General features: G+C 40.3%; 1 protein-coding gene across 1 annotated transcript in view; it reads right to left on the reverse strand.

Moving 5' to 3' along the window:
• dnah9 (dynein, axonemal, heavy chain 9) overlaps nt 1-16,697 on the reverse strand; it is a 180,592-nt gene that overhangs the window by 21,277 nt on the left and 142,618 nt on the right. The window contains exons 72-74 of the mRNA XM_004569683.3: nt 14,581-14,772; nt 14,261-14,452; nt 8,880-9,050 (exon numbers count right to left, since the gene is read on the reverse strand). Of these exons, the coding sequence (XP_004569740.2) occupies nt 8,880-9,050; nt 14,261-14,452; nt 14,581-14,772 (555 nt within the window). The remainder of the gene's footprint in view (nt 1-8,879; nt 9,051-14,260; nt 14,453-14,580; nt 14,773-16,697) is intronic.

A 16,697-nucleotide genomic window follows, 5' to 3' on the forward strand; every position in this document is an offset into this window, starting at 1 on the left:
GAATTCCTTTTTCATGTGAATTTCCGTGTATGTAAAAAGCAACACATTTGCAATAGCTGGATTTGTACTTTTTGCCTATTTATTACAATAACTGCTGTGTTATCATAAGCAGATAACATCTAATGAGACTGATTCTGTTTTTCTGTCATTTAATTGCTGTTGTGAGTCACCAAAATCACTTTGAAGATAGCAGCTGATTGTGAGTGGTCAAGGATCTGTCCCCCGTCTTCAAAGCAACCATATCAAAGGCAACAAAATCACAAGTTCATTGCACACAGTTGCAACAACTTTGGTCACGCTACAGTCTCCAACCACTGTTTCACTAGTGTGACTGTAGCAATCAAATACAGTAAAACAAACCAAAATAATCTATCTATCTATCTATCTATCTATCTATCTATTAGGGGTGCAACGATATTCATATCGATATTGAACCGTTCGATACAGTGCTTTCGGTTCGGTACGCATATGTATCGAACAATACAACATTTGTAATTTATTTTATCAACTTTCCTTCTGACGATGCTGTCTGTGTGGAGCGCTCAGTGAATCTGCGTCCGACTACTCCGCCTAGGCTGCACTGTCGAGCGCAGATCCAATGTGCGCTCCACACAGACAGCATCGTCAGAAGGAAGAGCTCTCCTTGCAACATGGCAAAATGAACCTCCCCCACCCTCATTCAGATCTGGCGTTTGGAATTATTTTGGTTTTCATGTGACGTATGACCCTGAAGGTAAGCGCGTCATGGACTAAAGTAAAACAGTATGTTGGATGTGCCACACAATGCTCAATTACATGGGTGGGAGCTAGTGTGTTAGCGCAGTTAGCTCGTTAACGTGTTGGCCGTCTAGCCCCATGCACGGGGCTTTTAGGGGTAGCTCGTTAACGGAGATTTGCCGTGTTGTGGCGTTAAGGTCATTTTAACGAGGTTAACCTGAAAGCACTAGTGGGAACACAACGAATATGACTGCACATTTACGCCGACATCATCCTAGTGCAAAGACAAAAACAACAAGCCTGCATGCTACAAACTTTACCCGAGTCATTTAGACAGCCGTTAGCACATGATTCTCCTTATGGGGACCTGATATGTTTAATATGCTGCTGAGAATATAGCCCAGAAGAAGCGGATAGTATAACTTTTATTTTGGAAAGAGCCATTTCTCTGTAATAAACTCTCTTTTCCAAAGATGAGTGATTCCTCAATCAGATACAGGGCTCGCAAAATCGCTAGCCCGACGTCCTGGGGCTAGCGATTTTTCCAGTCGGGCTACCAAAATCTATCTCTTCCCTGCCCGTCCGGCTATTGTAGGAAGGAAAAATATATGTCAATGCTTTTGCATTCTTTCGGAAATGTAGCTGAGTAATTATGTCATTGGCATCGGTGAGCCACTGTCAATATGTGACATATTGAAATCGCGTTTGAATTTGCGCTTGTTGTTTTGCTTTCACTTTGCAATCGCGTGAACTGTGTATAGAGAGCAACAGTACTGATTGGTGAGTGATGATAATTTGTGCACCAATTCCTCTGACATCGTCTTATCAATCGTTAGCTTACTATGCAAACATGACAAGTGAAATCTCCCGCAGCAAGCTTAAACATGTGAGAGGTTGATCGCGCAGAGAATCGCTGAGCTTATGTGAGTGCGTGTGTAAAAGCAGCAGGATATATATTTTAGTTCTGCTGAGCCAAATAAGACAGGTCAGGGTGAAGAAGTGACAGCCAAAGAAAAGCTTACCACAAAACAGAAAAGTTATGACAAATCAGACTATAAGGCAAAAAGAAAGTGCAGCTTTATGGTTTCATGGACAAAAGAATTTCTGTGGCTGGATATGATGAGCTAAATAACCAGGGGTGCACATAAGTGGTCCGCAGGTGCGCATTCGCTGTCAAAATAAAAAACACGCACAAGGGTTAGGGTTAAATTTAAAAACTGTACTTTTGAGTTAAAATCTATACTTATAATTTTAATAAATGACAAATTAAAAAGGCATGAACATTTTATTTTATATCGAAAAAATATCGAACCGTGACACCAAAGTATCGAACCGAACCGTGAATTTTGTGTATCGTTGCACCCCTAATATATATATATATATATATATATATATATATATATATATATATATATATATATATAGGTAACGGTGGTCCCCATGGTAATCGGAGCACTAGGTGCGGTGACTCCCAAGCTAGGCGAGCGGCTCCAGCAGATCCCGGGAACAACATCGGAGATCTCTGTCCAGAAGAGTGCAGTCCTGGGAACAGCTAAGATACTGCGCAGGACCCTCAAGCTCCCAGGCCTCTGGTAGAGGACCCGAGCTTGAAGGATAAACCGCCCGCAGGGGCGTGCTGGGTGTTTTTTTATATATATATATATTTATTTTATTTTATTTTTTTTAATTTTTAAATTATTTTTTTTTACTGTATTCTATTTATTTGTCTAGTGGAGTACTTTGACTGTACTGAGTTCTTCTGCCTTGTTTTCTCATCATATTTTTATCATTTGTCTTTACTGTTTCCCAATTTCTGGCATATCTTATCTTATTTGGATGAATATACCAACATACATACTTGTATAGTGTTTTCTCTACTCCAACTCAAAGCAATTTTTACAACAACTTTCATTCGTCCAAAAACACAAACATTCATATAAACTCATTTTCTAAGAGTCTTCTCTAACACACACACACAAACACACACGCACACACACTCTACTCCTGAACCACAGCCACTCTCAGTTATATAAAAACAAATTATTCATTCTTTTTTAAAGGAGGAGAAAAAAATCAGGGTAACTTTTACTGCATCTTTTTTTAACAAAGCTAACACTTCCAGATCATGATATAAGAAAAGTGACACTTGCTCCATAGAGGGAGTGCAGAAAGCTGCACTCTCTGACAGAATATTTGTTTTAGCTTTTACACTCATATAAACTTTATTTCACAGCAGTACTGAACCAAAAAATGCACCACAAAATGCCATCCTTGTAAAACTCACCCTAGGTGTTTTCAAAGCCCCAAACAGTTGGTCACAATTTATTTTCAATTGGCCATGCAGGAGCCACAGAAAATGTCACCCGTTGTCATCACACATTTAAGTTTTGGGGATCTCGCTTAGAGTTTCGTGTGAGACTTACTAAGGCCCTGGTTCATATATCTGCCTGGGATATCTACCGTACACAAGGGCAGAAAATCACATCAAAATCAAAATCTGAGTTTAAATGCTACCATTCCCATATACCCATGAATATAACTGACCTGCTTGTAGCGTTGTCATAACAAATATACACTATGCAGAAAAACACTGCTTAAACCTAATTCACATTTTACTGAAGATGGTAATGGTACCAAATATGTCAGGCCAGTCTTTGAGGGAGAATGTGTGTCAAATAATAACACTGGAGATATGGTGCAGGCACAAAACACATGGAATATTAAAATGAAATAATTTTCGTAGGCACCACACAGGAAGGGGGAATCAGTTTTTGATTCTCTGCTGAATTTCTAAATTTGCTCACTTACAAAGAAATGAACAGTTTCTAATTTTTAACATACTTCAAATGGAGAGACACAAAATCAGCCAACAAACAGAAAAATCAGTATTTGATCTCCAAACAAAACAAAACTTAGTACTTGATTGAGAAAACATTGTTGCCAAGCACAGCGGCAAGAGGTTTCCTGCAGTTGTTCACTGGGTTTGCACACATCTCATGAAGTATTTTGGCCCACTCTTTACAGAAACTCTAGATTATTTAGGTTTCTTGGGTGCTGCTTGGAAACTGAGGTCTGGAGACCAGCTAAGGCCACTCATTGACCTTGATATGCTTTTTCTGCAGTCACGTCTTTGTTGCCTGAACAATATGTTTTGGGTCATTTTCATCCTGGAAGATCCTGTGTAGGATATGTGTTAAATGCTTTTGAATTTCCCCAAAAATTCAGTTTACCCGTGCGGCAAAGAAGCTAGCTGGATAGAGAAAGTCCTTTTTTCGGCAAGAATAATAAGAGTGATACTGTATTCCAGAGGCCGTGAGCCAACGTGAGCACTGTGAAGCCCCGTGTAGCATTTGTTGCTTCGCATGGTAAGTCCCAGGCAGCACACGTGCGCTAGCATAGCATGCTACTTGCCGCTAGCTCTGATGCTAACTTCCGTTAGCCATTTTGCAATGAAAGTGCCTTTTCCGAGGCTAAAGCAATTAGCAAGGAGTCTGCTGCACTTTATATGAGATGTTCTTTAAAGGTTTATGTCACATTACTGTGGTATTGATGTATAATGTATGGTGTTGTGCGATGTTATGTTAGCACATGTTCCCTTTTCTCATGGTGCTAATTATAGTTCTGCACACTAAGTATTAGCAATGTGAAATTAAGTGCCTTCACCTGCACTTTACTTAGCTGAAACTTGATAAGTCTCAAGCCAATGTGTATTTCTAATGCACTACTGAGCTATTTTGTATTGTTTTAAATGTGTGTTTCCTATGCACTTTTTCCCTTTGAAATGAGAATAATTTGTTGTACAACATAGAATATTTTGAAAGAAATTTAGAAGCACTACAAGCAACCAGTAGTAATAATAAGTTACAGGCATGATAGCTTAAATGTTGAACTACTGTGTTCTGGCCTGGTCCCCAGGTCAGGTTTTTTCCTTTGCTTATTTGGATTGGATTGGTTTTGAGGACCTGAGAAGAATCGAGGATCCCTTTTCCAGTACTGGATGGCGAGCCCAGCCCAAAGAGCCGGATGAACTGGTAGATTGTAACCCGACTGGTTACAAACACACTGAATGACTACTGAACATTGAAAGACTGAAATTGACTTTAAAAAAGACACAAAAGACAATATATCCTTAGGTCGACCATTTGTGGGGTTTATTTTATTTTGTTTTCAAGAAGAGCGCTCTACTTTTGTTAAATGTGCACAACTTTAATAATTGCTAATAAATGCAATTGTGTTTTCTACACCTACTGTGTACAAGTCCTCTGTTGTCATACACCCTTGGCTCCTACGAATCTAGAACCTGTCTGATCTGGTCCATATTTCCCTTCTGTCCTCGTACTGTGGTTAAAGGTAATTATACTGCCGTACTACAGGCAAAGAAGGCAAGAAGTAGCACTAACAGGCCTAGTATTGCACCACCAGTGTTACACGTGCATGTGTACCCCAGTCACAGCTCCTTTCAGCATGGCGGGAGATTGCAGATGTTACAGCAATTTGCAGTAAAGAGCCCAGAGATCCAGTGCTGTCTCCTGCCTCTTATTCATTCGCCAGACCACAACACATCAATAGGCATAACACACACAAATGGGTTACACATGCACAAGGCATATTCAGTATTTTGGCTCAGCAAAGAAGGTTCTCATCCAAGATTTTGCAGTACATTGCCCGATCCATTAAGGCAGCGGTCCCCAACCTTCTTTGCACCACCAACTGGTTTAATATCAGACAATATTTTTACGGACTGGCCTTTAAAATGTCACAGATAAATACAACAAAATAAAATGACAAGACAAGACAAAAACTGTGGTATTTTGTAAATATAATAATAATAAACGCAAATTCACTATATAACTGTGCAACTTTATTAGCACCGTCCTCCTGAAATGCGCCAACAGCATTGAGAGTGACATCCTCCTCTCTGCCCCTTAATGCTCTCTGGTTGCTATGGTAACGTGTAAATATTTCTTTCAAAATAAGACACAAAACTACAAAGAGTTGGGAATCGCTGCATTAAGCCATAGTGTGTTACCAGTTGCGTTCTTGGTGACTGTGCTCCAAAGTGCCCTCAGATCATTAACAAGCTTCTCCCATGTAGTTTTGGGCTCATCCACCACCACTCCAACGATCCTCCTCACCTCATGAGGATCTGTTAATATTTAGCTGAATATATGTATATGATGTTTATATGGTTATTGGGGCGACCGTGGCTCAGGGGGGTTGGGAAGCGTATCTGTAACCGGAAGGTCGCCGGTTCGATCCCTGGGCTCTCTGTCCTGGTCGCTGTGTCCTTGGGCAAGACACTTTACCCTACTGCCTACTGGTGTTGGCCAGAGGGGCCGATGGCGCGAAATGGCAGCCTCGCTTCTGTCAGTCTGCCCCAGGGCAGCTGTGGCTACAACCGTAGCTGCCTCCACCAGTGTATGAATGCGAGAGTGAATGAATAGTGGTATTGTAAAGCGCTTTGGGTGCCTTGAAAAGTGCTATATAAATCCAATCCATTATTATTATGGTATGGACACTTTCTGACAGACAACAGAGCCCTGTAGTTTGAAGCAGGATTTGAGCAAAACTTGAGGGCTAACTCTGTCGTTTAAAGCTTTCAATATTAAAATATTGTACAGTCTTTTCCTCTTACACACAGTCACACTCTGCTGTTTGAGTTGCTTTCAGCTTGTGTGTAACTTCTTTATCTTTTCACAGCATAGTTTTTATCATTATTTCTTACATCACTCCCTTGCCAGCACACCTGCCCATTTTTCTGATTGATCAAATACCCACAATACCCCCCGTTTCATGTAAATGTACTCACAGATAGACTGGAAAACTCGTGGTTGGTCTATCCGGCTGAACACCATCTTCTTGTGCCCGCTTAGCCTGATGTCAGTGTAATATGATGTAATTGAAGAAAAATAATGGATATCTTGGGTATGTTTGGTATGTTGAACTTGCTAGTACAGGTCCCTAGAGTTAATGAATATGTGTATTCCTTCCTCCCTGCCCTGATCACAAAGGTCATCACAGAACAGATCCAGGCTGATTCCTAATTTTAAAATCAAAAGTAATACCAGGTGAAAATGAATCTGTCAGTTCAGACTAAGAACATCAATTTTTGGCAGAAGATCAGGAGAAATGACAAAAGTAAAGAAAATCTTTGGAGGAAGTTAAAGCAAGTCAAACTAAGCAATGAGTATAAGTAAGAAACTCCTGAAAATGCAAGAGCATTAATCAGCAAGTAGGAAAAAACATGCTGAAATCAGATCAAATCTTTCTGCAAGTCCTTGTGTGCCAATTAAAGAGATTTTATACAGCCTAAAGTACTTCCCCATCAGAGCTCAATTTCTTAGTCCATTATTCAACTAGTTAATCATCACAAAATTAATTTGCAACTATTTCATATCTCACTGCAAGAAAAATGGTGCTGGTTAGTTTATCAGATATGATTATCAGTTGCCAAAGAATCAGGATACATCAGCTTTGGGAAAGTAGAGGCGGGATGTTACATTTTCAAAACAAATACATTGGTCTGGTTTTTCTTGGGTGTTGCCAGCTCCTATAGTTCAAATGAAATAAAATCTTACTGCTACTGCAAATAATATTTCATTACTATGAGATTTCTGGATTTTCAGAGTATCTGGTCACGTCTCAAGACATGATAAACAGCGGAGCCCCTTTTCTGTGAGGGGATGAGCTTATGCTGTGGGTGACCTCAGGGCCCCTGTTTGGTGGTTTCATTTAAATGTTTTCAAAATGAACTAATATTTTTATTAATGGGATCATTCTATTTACATACAATAAATTTAAAATATCGTAAACTTAGATCTACATTTCCTGAAATATTGTTTCTGCATGTGGAAAACCTGGTTTCCCCATTTCTTATTATGTCATATATTATATTATATAATAGTGGTCACATGGGCAGAAACATCTAAGGACGGTATAAGACACGAGGCATATTATTTGTTAGGAAAATCCACTAAAATTTCCATAATGCTATACAAACACAACACAGCCTTTAACAACAATACCAAATGGTTGAATTATTAATAAAAAAAAAACAACAACTCACAAATAAACCACCATACAGTTGATACAGGTTTAGGTTGTATGTTATCTATACAATCAAAGCCTATTTTTTGCACCAGGTCGTAAAACTCTGGGACGGACTCACTTTCGGAGCCTTAGACTCAAGTAACCATTAAAGTATCTGAAATTTGTCACTTTATGTTTAGCTTCATTTTTCAGCACCAGAGCTGTTTTTCGCTCGGTTCTGACAAAACACAACATCTCACCAAATTTTTTTTACCCTATGACATCTTCACACTGTTGCCTGACAGCAAGAAGGTCCTGGGTTTGAATGCTGAGGCATTTCTGTGTGGAGTTTGCATGTTCTCCCCGTGCCTCTGTGGGTTCTGTCCAGGTGTTCTGGCTTCCTCCCACAGTCCAAAGACTGTTAGTGAGTTTGGGTTTGTTGGGGATTTTAAATGGACCATAGGTGTGAAAGGTTGTCTGTGCCTCTGTGTTAGCCCTTTGACAGTTAAGAGTGCACCCTGCCTCTTACCCTATGGCAGCTGGGATAGGTTCCAGCCCTCCCATGGCCCTGAATTGGATAAGTGGATGGATGGATCCTGACATGAGGTCAGTAACTATTAGATAAATCCACTCTTTATGATCTGTATGCTAGTGGTCATTTTAAAAAAATAATTTTAATCATTTGATAGATATTGATCCTCAAAGAAAGTTACGTCCTGACAGAGCCCTAATGATGTTTGCGGTGTCACTACCTCTGGTCCAAAGTGCTTTCTATATTTCTGGCTCCAGCTGGATAAAGATGGGATCAACTGTAGAGGGGTTCTCAAGATTTCAGTTCAGCCCAGTTAAAACCAATGGGTGACGATCTTTGTATACAATCTATGTACTACACAAATGGATTCTTAGACACACTGTAATTAGAGCTCACTAGTGACAGTCCTTGACTTTTATTTATTAGCTTAATTTGCCGATGGTTCAATAGGACTGCGATGCGTCAAGCTGACAGTGGATTTTCAGAGCACTATCTTATGGTTCCCAATGCAACCTAATTACTAATAACTACATTTAAATACAAGGTACTTTGCAAACTTTGCCTATCTTACTAAACTGTAAAAAACAAATTAAGCATTTACCTTCTCTTCACGCGTCGTCCCGCTTCCCTCACCCACTCCTCTGTCCCTCGGCTGCATTTCCAGGATAGTGCGGAAAAGTGTCTCTGAGGTTTGTGTAAGGAAGCCAATCTCAGCATTGGGGTGAAGGCCATACAAATAAGGGGACTCAGGAGGAAGGTTGTCATCGATGTACTGGAGCAGGAAAAAGTCAGAACTTTATCAGAATCAGTCAGAGAGTATTGTTTTCTTTTAAGATTAACTAACCCTAATTTATGTCTGTGAAGGTTCTCAGTCATCCAGGTCATCGTAGTCAAAGGAGCTTGCAAAGAAAAGCGTCTGGACTTCTTTAGGTTACTTGAAGACGTTTCACCTCTCATCCGAGATGAGAGGTTCATCTCTGTTCAAAGATGGTCGCTCACAGTGGACATAGATGGCTTCTTGTCCACTGTGAGCGACCATCTTTGAACAGAGGCGGTGGTTTACGACACCAACTCTCTGCCATCTATAATCCAGTTTTGAGATCCCTTCCCAGACGCCTTAACGCCCACTCACATCCTGGGCCATCTGATTTCAGGAATTCGCATGATAAGGTGGGGCCAGGTTTCACAATGAACTCACCCGAAACTCTGGCTGATTGGGACCCACACCCAGTTTCACACCTTGGCTCAGGCGATTAGAGGATCATCAGGGGGTCCGTTTGTCCCTCTGTGGGGGGAAACTCCCACTGGGTTTATATCTGGGACTCTCCACCATTTGACCTTAGAACTGAAGAAGCTTCTCGGATGAGAGGTGAAACGTCTTCAAGTAACCTAAAGAAGTCCAGACGCTTTTCTTTGCAAGCTCCTTTGACTAACCCTAATTTACACTTAGATTCCTTTTCATTCTTTTGTATATAACAAAATGGAAATTTGCAACTCAATTGCTTCCTGTCTAGAAAGTACCATCACTTTTTTCTCCACTCTGGTGTTTCGTTTGAAGTACTGCTGACAAAGGACAAGAATGGAGCCATATAAATGGTGAGATATTTCTGGGGGAGATTCAAACACTCTGGATCAATTGACAGACTGTTAATGACCATAACAAGGGAAAGGAAATGTGACATTTTCCATCTGCTGGTCCATAATGAATATCAATATGCTTTTAAGTCAGTACAGATGAAAGTGAAAACTCAACTGAAAAGGGGGGCTTTTGTGGGGCACTTAAATAAAAAAAAAAGTTCTTCTAATCAAGTCCTGATGAAAGTCTTGATGGAAAATATACTGGCCTTTAATACAGAAACACTTTGTAGTCAGCTGTTTTGAGATAGCCTCAGTACTTTTTGGCTAACATTTACTCACCGAGTACACCTGTATGTTGTTGAAAGTGGAGGAGAACTGCTGACTCGCTGGCTTTTTCTTTGTGCTTGGTCCACCTGTCTCCTCTCTTATACAGTAGGTTTGTTTTAGATGGTAGGAGATGGCCCAACAGACCTCCAACAACACAAAGGTCTTTAAAGCCTTTGTTCTTTGGACAAATTTAAACAGCTAAAAACTCAGTTACCACCACCTAGTCAGGCTAACTGCAAAAAAACTCTCCACTCCCTGTGGGAGTCCCCTGTGCTCCCCTGTGCTCTTGTGCTCACAAGAGCAATGACAATTCGTGGTTCACATGCAGTAAATGTGAACTGCATAAATGCTGAAGGGAAATGTCACGCTGGTTTGTGCCGTCAAAGACTGAAGATAAATTCTAAAGCAACCTGAACATACTTGGCCTTGCTTGTGAAGTCTGTAGGATTTTACCCTATCAATAGAGTTTAGTGTTAAATGACAAGTAACAGACAGGAAACACGGTGAGGTCAAGTGAGGGGAAGCAGTAACGTGATAATGCTTGGAGCTGTCACAGTCTGGTTTCATCATGTCCATGTCAACTTTATTAACGGTGATCACACAGGGAATGGGCAAATGTACAATATGTTGCAGGTTTATTCGAAGAGTCTTAAATGTGTAACTAAGATAGCACTGCAGTGACCCAGTAAAAGAATTCCTGGGTTTAATCTGAGTCATATAAAGAATTTGACTGAAGAATATTAACATCATTACAGTTTTCCAAAGCTTACCATTTCCTCTGTATGCGGATTAACACTATAATGTCATCAAATTGTTAAACTTCTGATTTTTCAGAACAAGGTTGGATTGTTTGGATTCGTGGAGTTAAACCTAGCATTTGGATTGTAACTCCAAAAATAAAATAAAAGAACGGAATGTACAATATCTGTTATTTATGTTGCTTGTTAAGTTGTGTTTGTGTTATTCCACAGCATGGCCTGGGATACTTTGTAAAATAATACGTTTACATTATAAACCTTAAGAGCAGCCCACAAAGGACGCTATTAGAAGTGACCGGAGGCTATAGAAGATCAACGATATTCAGTGAGTTCAGGCGACAACAATCAAAATAACTGCTTTTTCAATATTTCCTATAACACAAAGCCAAGCGCAAAATTAAAAAAGCAACAACACACAGATCTGTGGCCATGATCGCTCTTAGTTTTGTGGTTGTTATGATGGTGATTTTACATCAAACTTTAAACCTCAAATGTGTTTCTGAAGTTGAAAATATACAAAACTGTTTGGTCTGCATACAGTCTTGGATATCAGATCATTTTCAGCTTGGTCCTCCAGATCTTTGGAAACTGTTGCAAACACAGGAGTGTCTTTTATTATTGGATTTGCAGGACAGAGGTTTGGTTCCTGTTTTAATCATTGGAGAAACATCAGTAAACTCTGATTTATTGCATCAAAATCTGAGATTGAGATTGTTATTCATGATTTTATTTCATCTTGCCTTGATTGCTGTAACTCAATTTTAACTTGTCACAATAAAACCTCCCTGGATGTCTGTGCAGGTTCTCAGTCACCCAGGTCCTGGTAATCTAAAGAGCCACACCCTTTTTCACATGTCAGCTCATGTGATGAGGGTCAACGACTCTCTTAACAGACAACTCCTGCTAGGGCCAAAATATCTGGGACTCTACACCATTAACAGATGAAGCCTCTCGGATAAGAGGTGAAATTTATTCAAGAAACTTGACAAGTCCAGTTGGTTTTTATTTCCAAGCTCCTTAGATTACCTCCCATGTTACACCTCCACTGATGTCACTGCACTGGCTCCCCATCAAATTCAAAATTCAATTTAAAGTTGTGGTTTTCACCTGCATGGCCTCTGCATGGTGAATCACCAATGAACTCTGACAGCCATATGTCACCAGCACGACTCTATGGCCTTCTGATCAGAGGCTCGTTATCCAAACTAAAAAGCAAAGGTGACAGAACCTTTGCAGGTGTAGCTTCCACACTGTGGAACTCTCTGGCCTCCAGTCTATGATCTGTGAGTTCACTGGGCCTGTTTGAAAATAGATTGAAGAATTATCTTTTTAAACTGGCATATTTAATGTAGCATTTTTACTTTATTTTAACTTTTTAAAATGTGTTTATTTCAGCTTCATTTTCTATCTGATGTGCTGATTTAACCTTTTTGGTCTTATGTCTGCATTTTGTTGGTTTTATTTGATGTGAGGCAGCTTGTGATTTGTCTCATGAAAGATGTTATGTGTTATGTTATCTGTTATAGTTCAGCCTATGAACAACTGCTTTATGGCCCATTTACAGTTTACGGTTTGTGTTTCTATCCTTCAGTGAAATTAATCACCATTTAGATAATTCAAGACCTTGTACAACCCAAGAAATAACATAACTACCATGTGATTTATACATAATATTACTGTGTTACTGAAAAATGGAAGGTGATTACACGTATCACGCCCAAGAATGCTCGTGGGCAGGTTTATTCAGTGTAGGTGTATTCAGTTCAATTTAATGCATTCACATAGCATCTCAAGGTTACCTTAAGATGCTTTTTATTCTAAACATACATATTGTAAACATACTACAATAATAGAGAAAAAAACAACAACAATTGGTTGACCCACTATGAGCAAGCAATTGTCGACAATGGGAAGGAAAAACTCCCTTTTAGGAAGAAACCTCTGGAAGAACCAGGTTCAGGGAGGGGCAGCCATCTGTCGTGAGTGGGTGTCCCTCCCTGAGCCTCCCTGAGTGGGTCCCCAAAAGACAATGTGTATACAAACAAACTGTAATTCAATAAAGCTACCATTTCTCATTTCTTTGAATTTTACTCCTAAACTCCGTTTCTCTACTGTTTTGTTGCAGCTCATGAACTGAGTGACAAAAAATAATATTTCTATTCTATTCTAGTATAAAAGTGCATTCTAATGAACAAACCTTAGTATTAGTGCTTCTGTCATCCCTTTGGTGTGCTATTGTCCCCACCACTTTCTTGTTTTTGCTTTTTTTTTTTTAAATGTGACCTTCAGGACTTTACTCACCTTTATTGTAATTATTTGTTCTAAAGTTAAAAAGTCAAACAGTTGCTATAAATGGTTTCCAGTATTATTGTGTTTCCAGTAGTCAGTGACCACCAGACTGTGCAGTCACCTCGAATTATTGGATTCAAATCCAATTTTCCCATGGCTTTAAAGAACCAAATAAACTGGCTCAGCATTAGTTGAATGCAGATCACCCAGTGGATCTTGGATCATTTAAGCAACACATGAACAGCCTATCCTCTACTGAAGCCACAGAGGTTTGAGAAATAAGTGCTGGGAACGGACCGATGGTCAAATTAAGTCTACCATCATCAAAGGCATGCTTGTAGGACATCCATTCATATTGTGTTCTTTTACAGGAGCTGCAATTACTGACAAAAACCCTACAAAATGCTATTTTCCCAAAGTCTAGCAGCACACAGCTGTAGCTGCTGTCACCGACTGTTTTCTTATTTTTACTATTTTGTTGTTTGGAAACCTGCTTTATACTGTAAGCTCAATGACCCAACTGGTTTTATTTATTCTGACTTGCATACATTTTATGTTTCTTGGTTTGCTCACATTTAACTTTGCCAGTTAGACTTACTGGCAAACAGTTTCCACCCACAGAGCAGCTCCACCTCAGAGAAATATTTATGTAACTCAAACAACAATCTGTTATGTCCCAGGGACCCATATGGGAAGCATTTTATTGTTATTGATTTAGCATTGGATTGTACTACTCCACACTGTACATGGGGAATAATGATGGTGAAAACCTTTTAATTACAGTAATTCAGTTATGGCCACATTAATCCACCATTAATTTACTGGAGGCCACATAGACGCCCCTTGGGGACACATTGAAGAATACAATCTTAATATTTTTCTTGCACTGTAAGTGGGAGATACTATGCTTTTACATGGCTGATTCCACTAGGAGCTTCTGCTTTTAATTTTCTGTCGTGTCCTTTTTGTGGCTACATTATCTTTATTTAATGTTTCATGGCCTAAATGAGTCCAGTCTTATCTGCCTCACCTGGTGGTAGCTGTTGTAGTCCATGTTTCCAGGCAAGGGGAAACCAGGTGCTAGGTACAGCTCCCCCTCCATCATCTCGGGCTTAACAAACTCCTCCAGGTATGTGCGACACAGACGCCGGTCCCAGTCGTCTGTGATGTGACCACCATACATGATCTCACCGAATAGGTAGCGCAAATCATCGTACGGCACCTGGGGATTACAGAGCACGGGGATGTTGTTTTGCTGGAAAGTGGCCTTTGGTGTTTAGCTGAGGTCACCCGTGTTCGGATTTCCAATTAAGATAACAAACAGCAGGCTTTGTAAAGAAACATGTGTACCTTTGGATTTGCCTCCAGATAGTTGTAGAGGACGTTGACAGAAATGGTGAGGTCTCCGGTGTTAAAGGGGTATGATCTGTTCCAACCTTGAGGACCAAATTTCCTCCTCTCTGCCACCACCGCATGGAAGTAGCAAAGGGCAAACAAAATACTCTTAAACTCATTCTCCCTTGCGCACATTTCCAGCGTATCCTGAAACGCAAAAGAACAAAAAGCGGCATGTTCAAAGGGCATCTCGAACTGTTCGCACTGGAGTTATATCTGCATGTTATGGGTAAAAAGTTGTGGCAGGTAGCCCTGTGATCTGCAATATTTTGTCAGATCCCAGCAGTGCTTCATGGTAAAAGACAGACAAAGAGAAGACTAGATGGCAATAAAACCAACGATGAGATTCCCTTTTTTAATTGTCACAACTTGTCAAGCGCTTTCAGCCTTCAACTATCTCATGGGCTCATTATTCAAGACAGGCAAATAAAAAAGTGGACATAAATGGCACTGTAATCTCAGGGGGGAGAGATAGTTAAATAAGCTTGCCAATAACCCCTATGGAAATAGGAAGGCTAAATTCTCTTTATTCTAACATGTGTCACCGAGTGCTACGGTGAAGGCCTTTTCGCTTCCGCTACTGCAATGCCCAGGGGAGCTGACTCTGACGATGCACGTGTAGATTGCACAAGCAGAGCGCAGGCTGACTACCACACTCACAAACACATGCACGCACCCTTTTGGAGATTTAGTTAGTATTCTGTATGGTACTCCTCTGCTCAACACAGCTGAAAGAGATGCATAGCCCCTCTATTCATGACCCGTGGACTGGAGAAAATCGGCATGCTGTCCGATCGCAGAGAGACAAAGACGCATAAACACATGTCGAAGTCCTCGCACATGCGAGGGAACACAAACTTTGATATTTATGATTTGACAACAGTTTCAAGATTAACATCTGGGTATGCAAGAGTCTGAAAAAGCTGTGTAGTCTGATACTGTTAAAATGATTTCATCATTTAAATGATTAGCTTAGACAAACAGTAAATTCACAACAGCTTAGTTGTACCACCGTGCTGATATTACTACTCTAGCAGAGGCTGTTTAAAAGCTGTGATGCTGTATGCATTTGCCAGCGAATAGACCAAAAGAAAAGAAATGTCACTTCTCTGCCTTTTGCCGTGTAGATGGGCCATTACTGAGAGTTAGCCAAATATTGATTAACTTTCACTGAGTACACATGATTGGAATATTCTCTCATCTTCCCCTCAGTGGACCTCCCTGTAGCTCTGCATAAGGCAGGGCTCACAAGCATGATGCTCTTATCAGACAGATACACATCGGCAAACTAAGGATCATGGAAATGGACCGGGAGGAAACTGAGCACTCAGGTAATGGTGCAAAGGAAGATGCATTAGCAGCAAAGCACAGAGGTAATGGTAAAGCTTAGATAGAGACTAAGAACTGATAAGGTAAAGTAAAGCTAGGAGAGGCCACTGTAGCACCCTGATCCATTCTAACTATGGGGCTGGAGAATAGTCTGGGTAAGTGATCTTGTCTGGATGTGTTCCAATAACTCACACAAACATCAGCAAATGGACTTTGCTGAGGTCTGTGCTCAAGTAATCCCTCTTTCTCACAGCAGAATGTAACCAAACTTTTAGCGTTAGCATGTGCGATGATCACATCTGTCCTCTTCAGGTCAGAAGCAATTCCAGGGTGAGTGAAAGGTGAAGCTGCCATCTGCTCGCTGCAAGACTTCTGCAAATTGGCAACTTGATGAGAAATCGGGAACTGACATGTTTTGTTTCAACTGCCACTCACAGCTAAAAGGAAAATGAGCATTCAGAGGTAGGTAGCATGTAAAATCCTAGAGAATCAAGAGAATCCTCAAAAGAATAGCCTACTAAGATCCTGTGGAACGGGCACTTGAACTGCTACAAAAAAATAGCTTTCTTTTCCTTAGTTGTAACCTCATGCTGCACTAGCGGGTGTAACTAAAAAGTTAATTAATAAAATGGTCACAGATCTCTCAGCTTTCTTTGCCAAGTTTCAATCAAATCACATTTTCTTTCTCTCTACTGGTTTATGACCCAGATTTAAGCCAGAAATACTCACATTAAAAACACAGT

The sequence above is a fragment of the Maylandia zebra genome, linkage group LG8, assembly GCF_041146795.1.
Source record: "Maylandia zebra isolate NMK-2024a linkage group LG8, Mzebra_GT3a, whole genome shotgun sequence".
Classification (NCBI taxonomy): domain Eukaryota; kingdom Metazoa; phylum Chordata; class Actinopteri; order Cichliformes; family Cichlidae; genus Maylandia; species Maylandia zebra.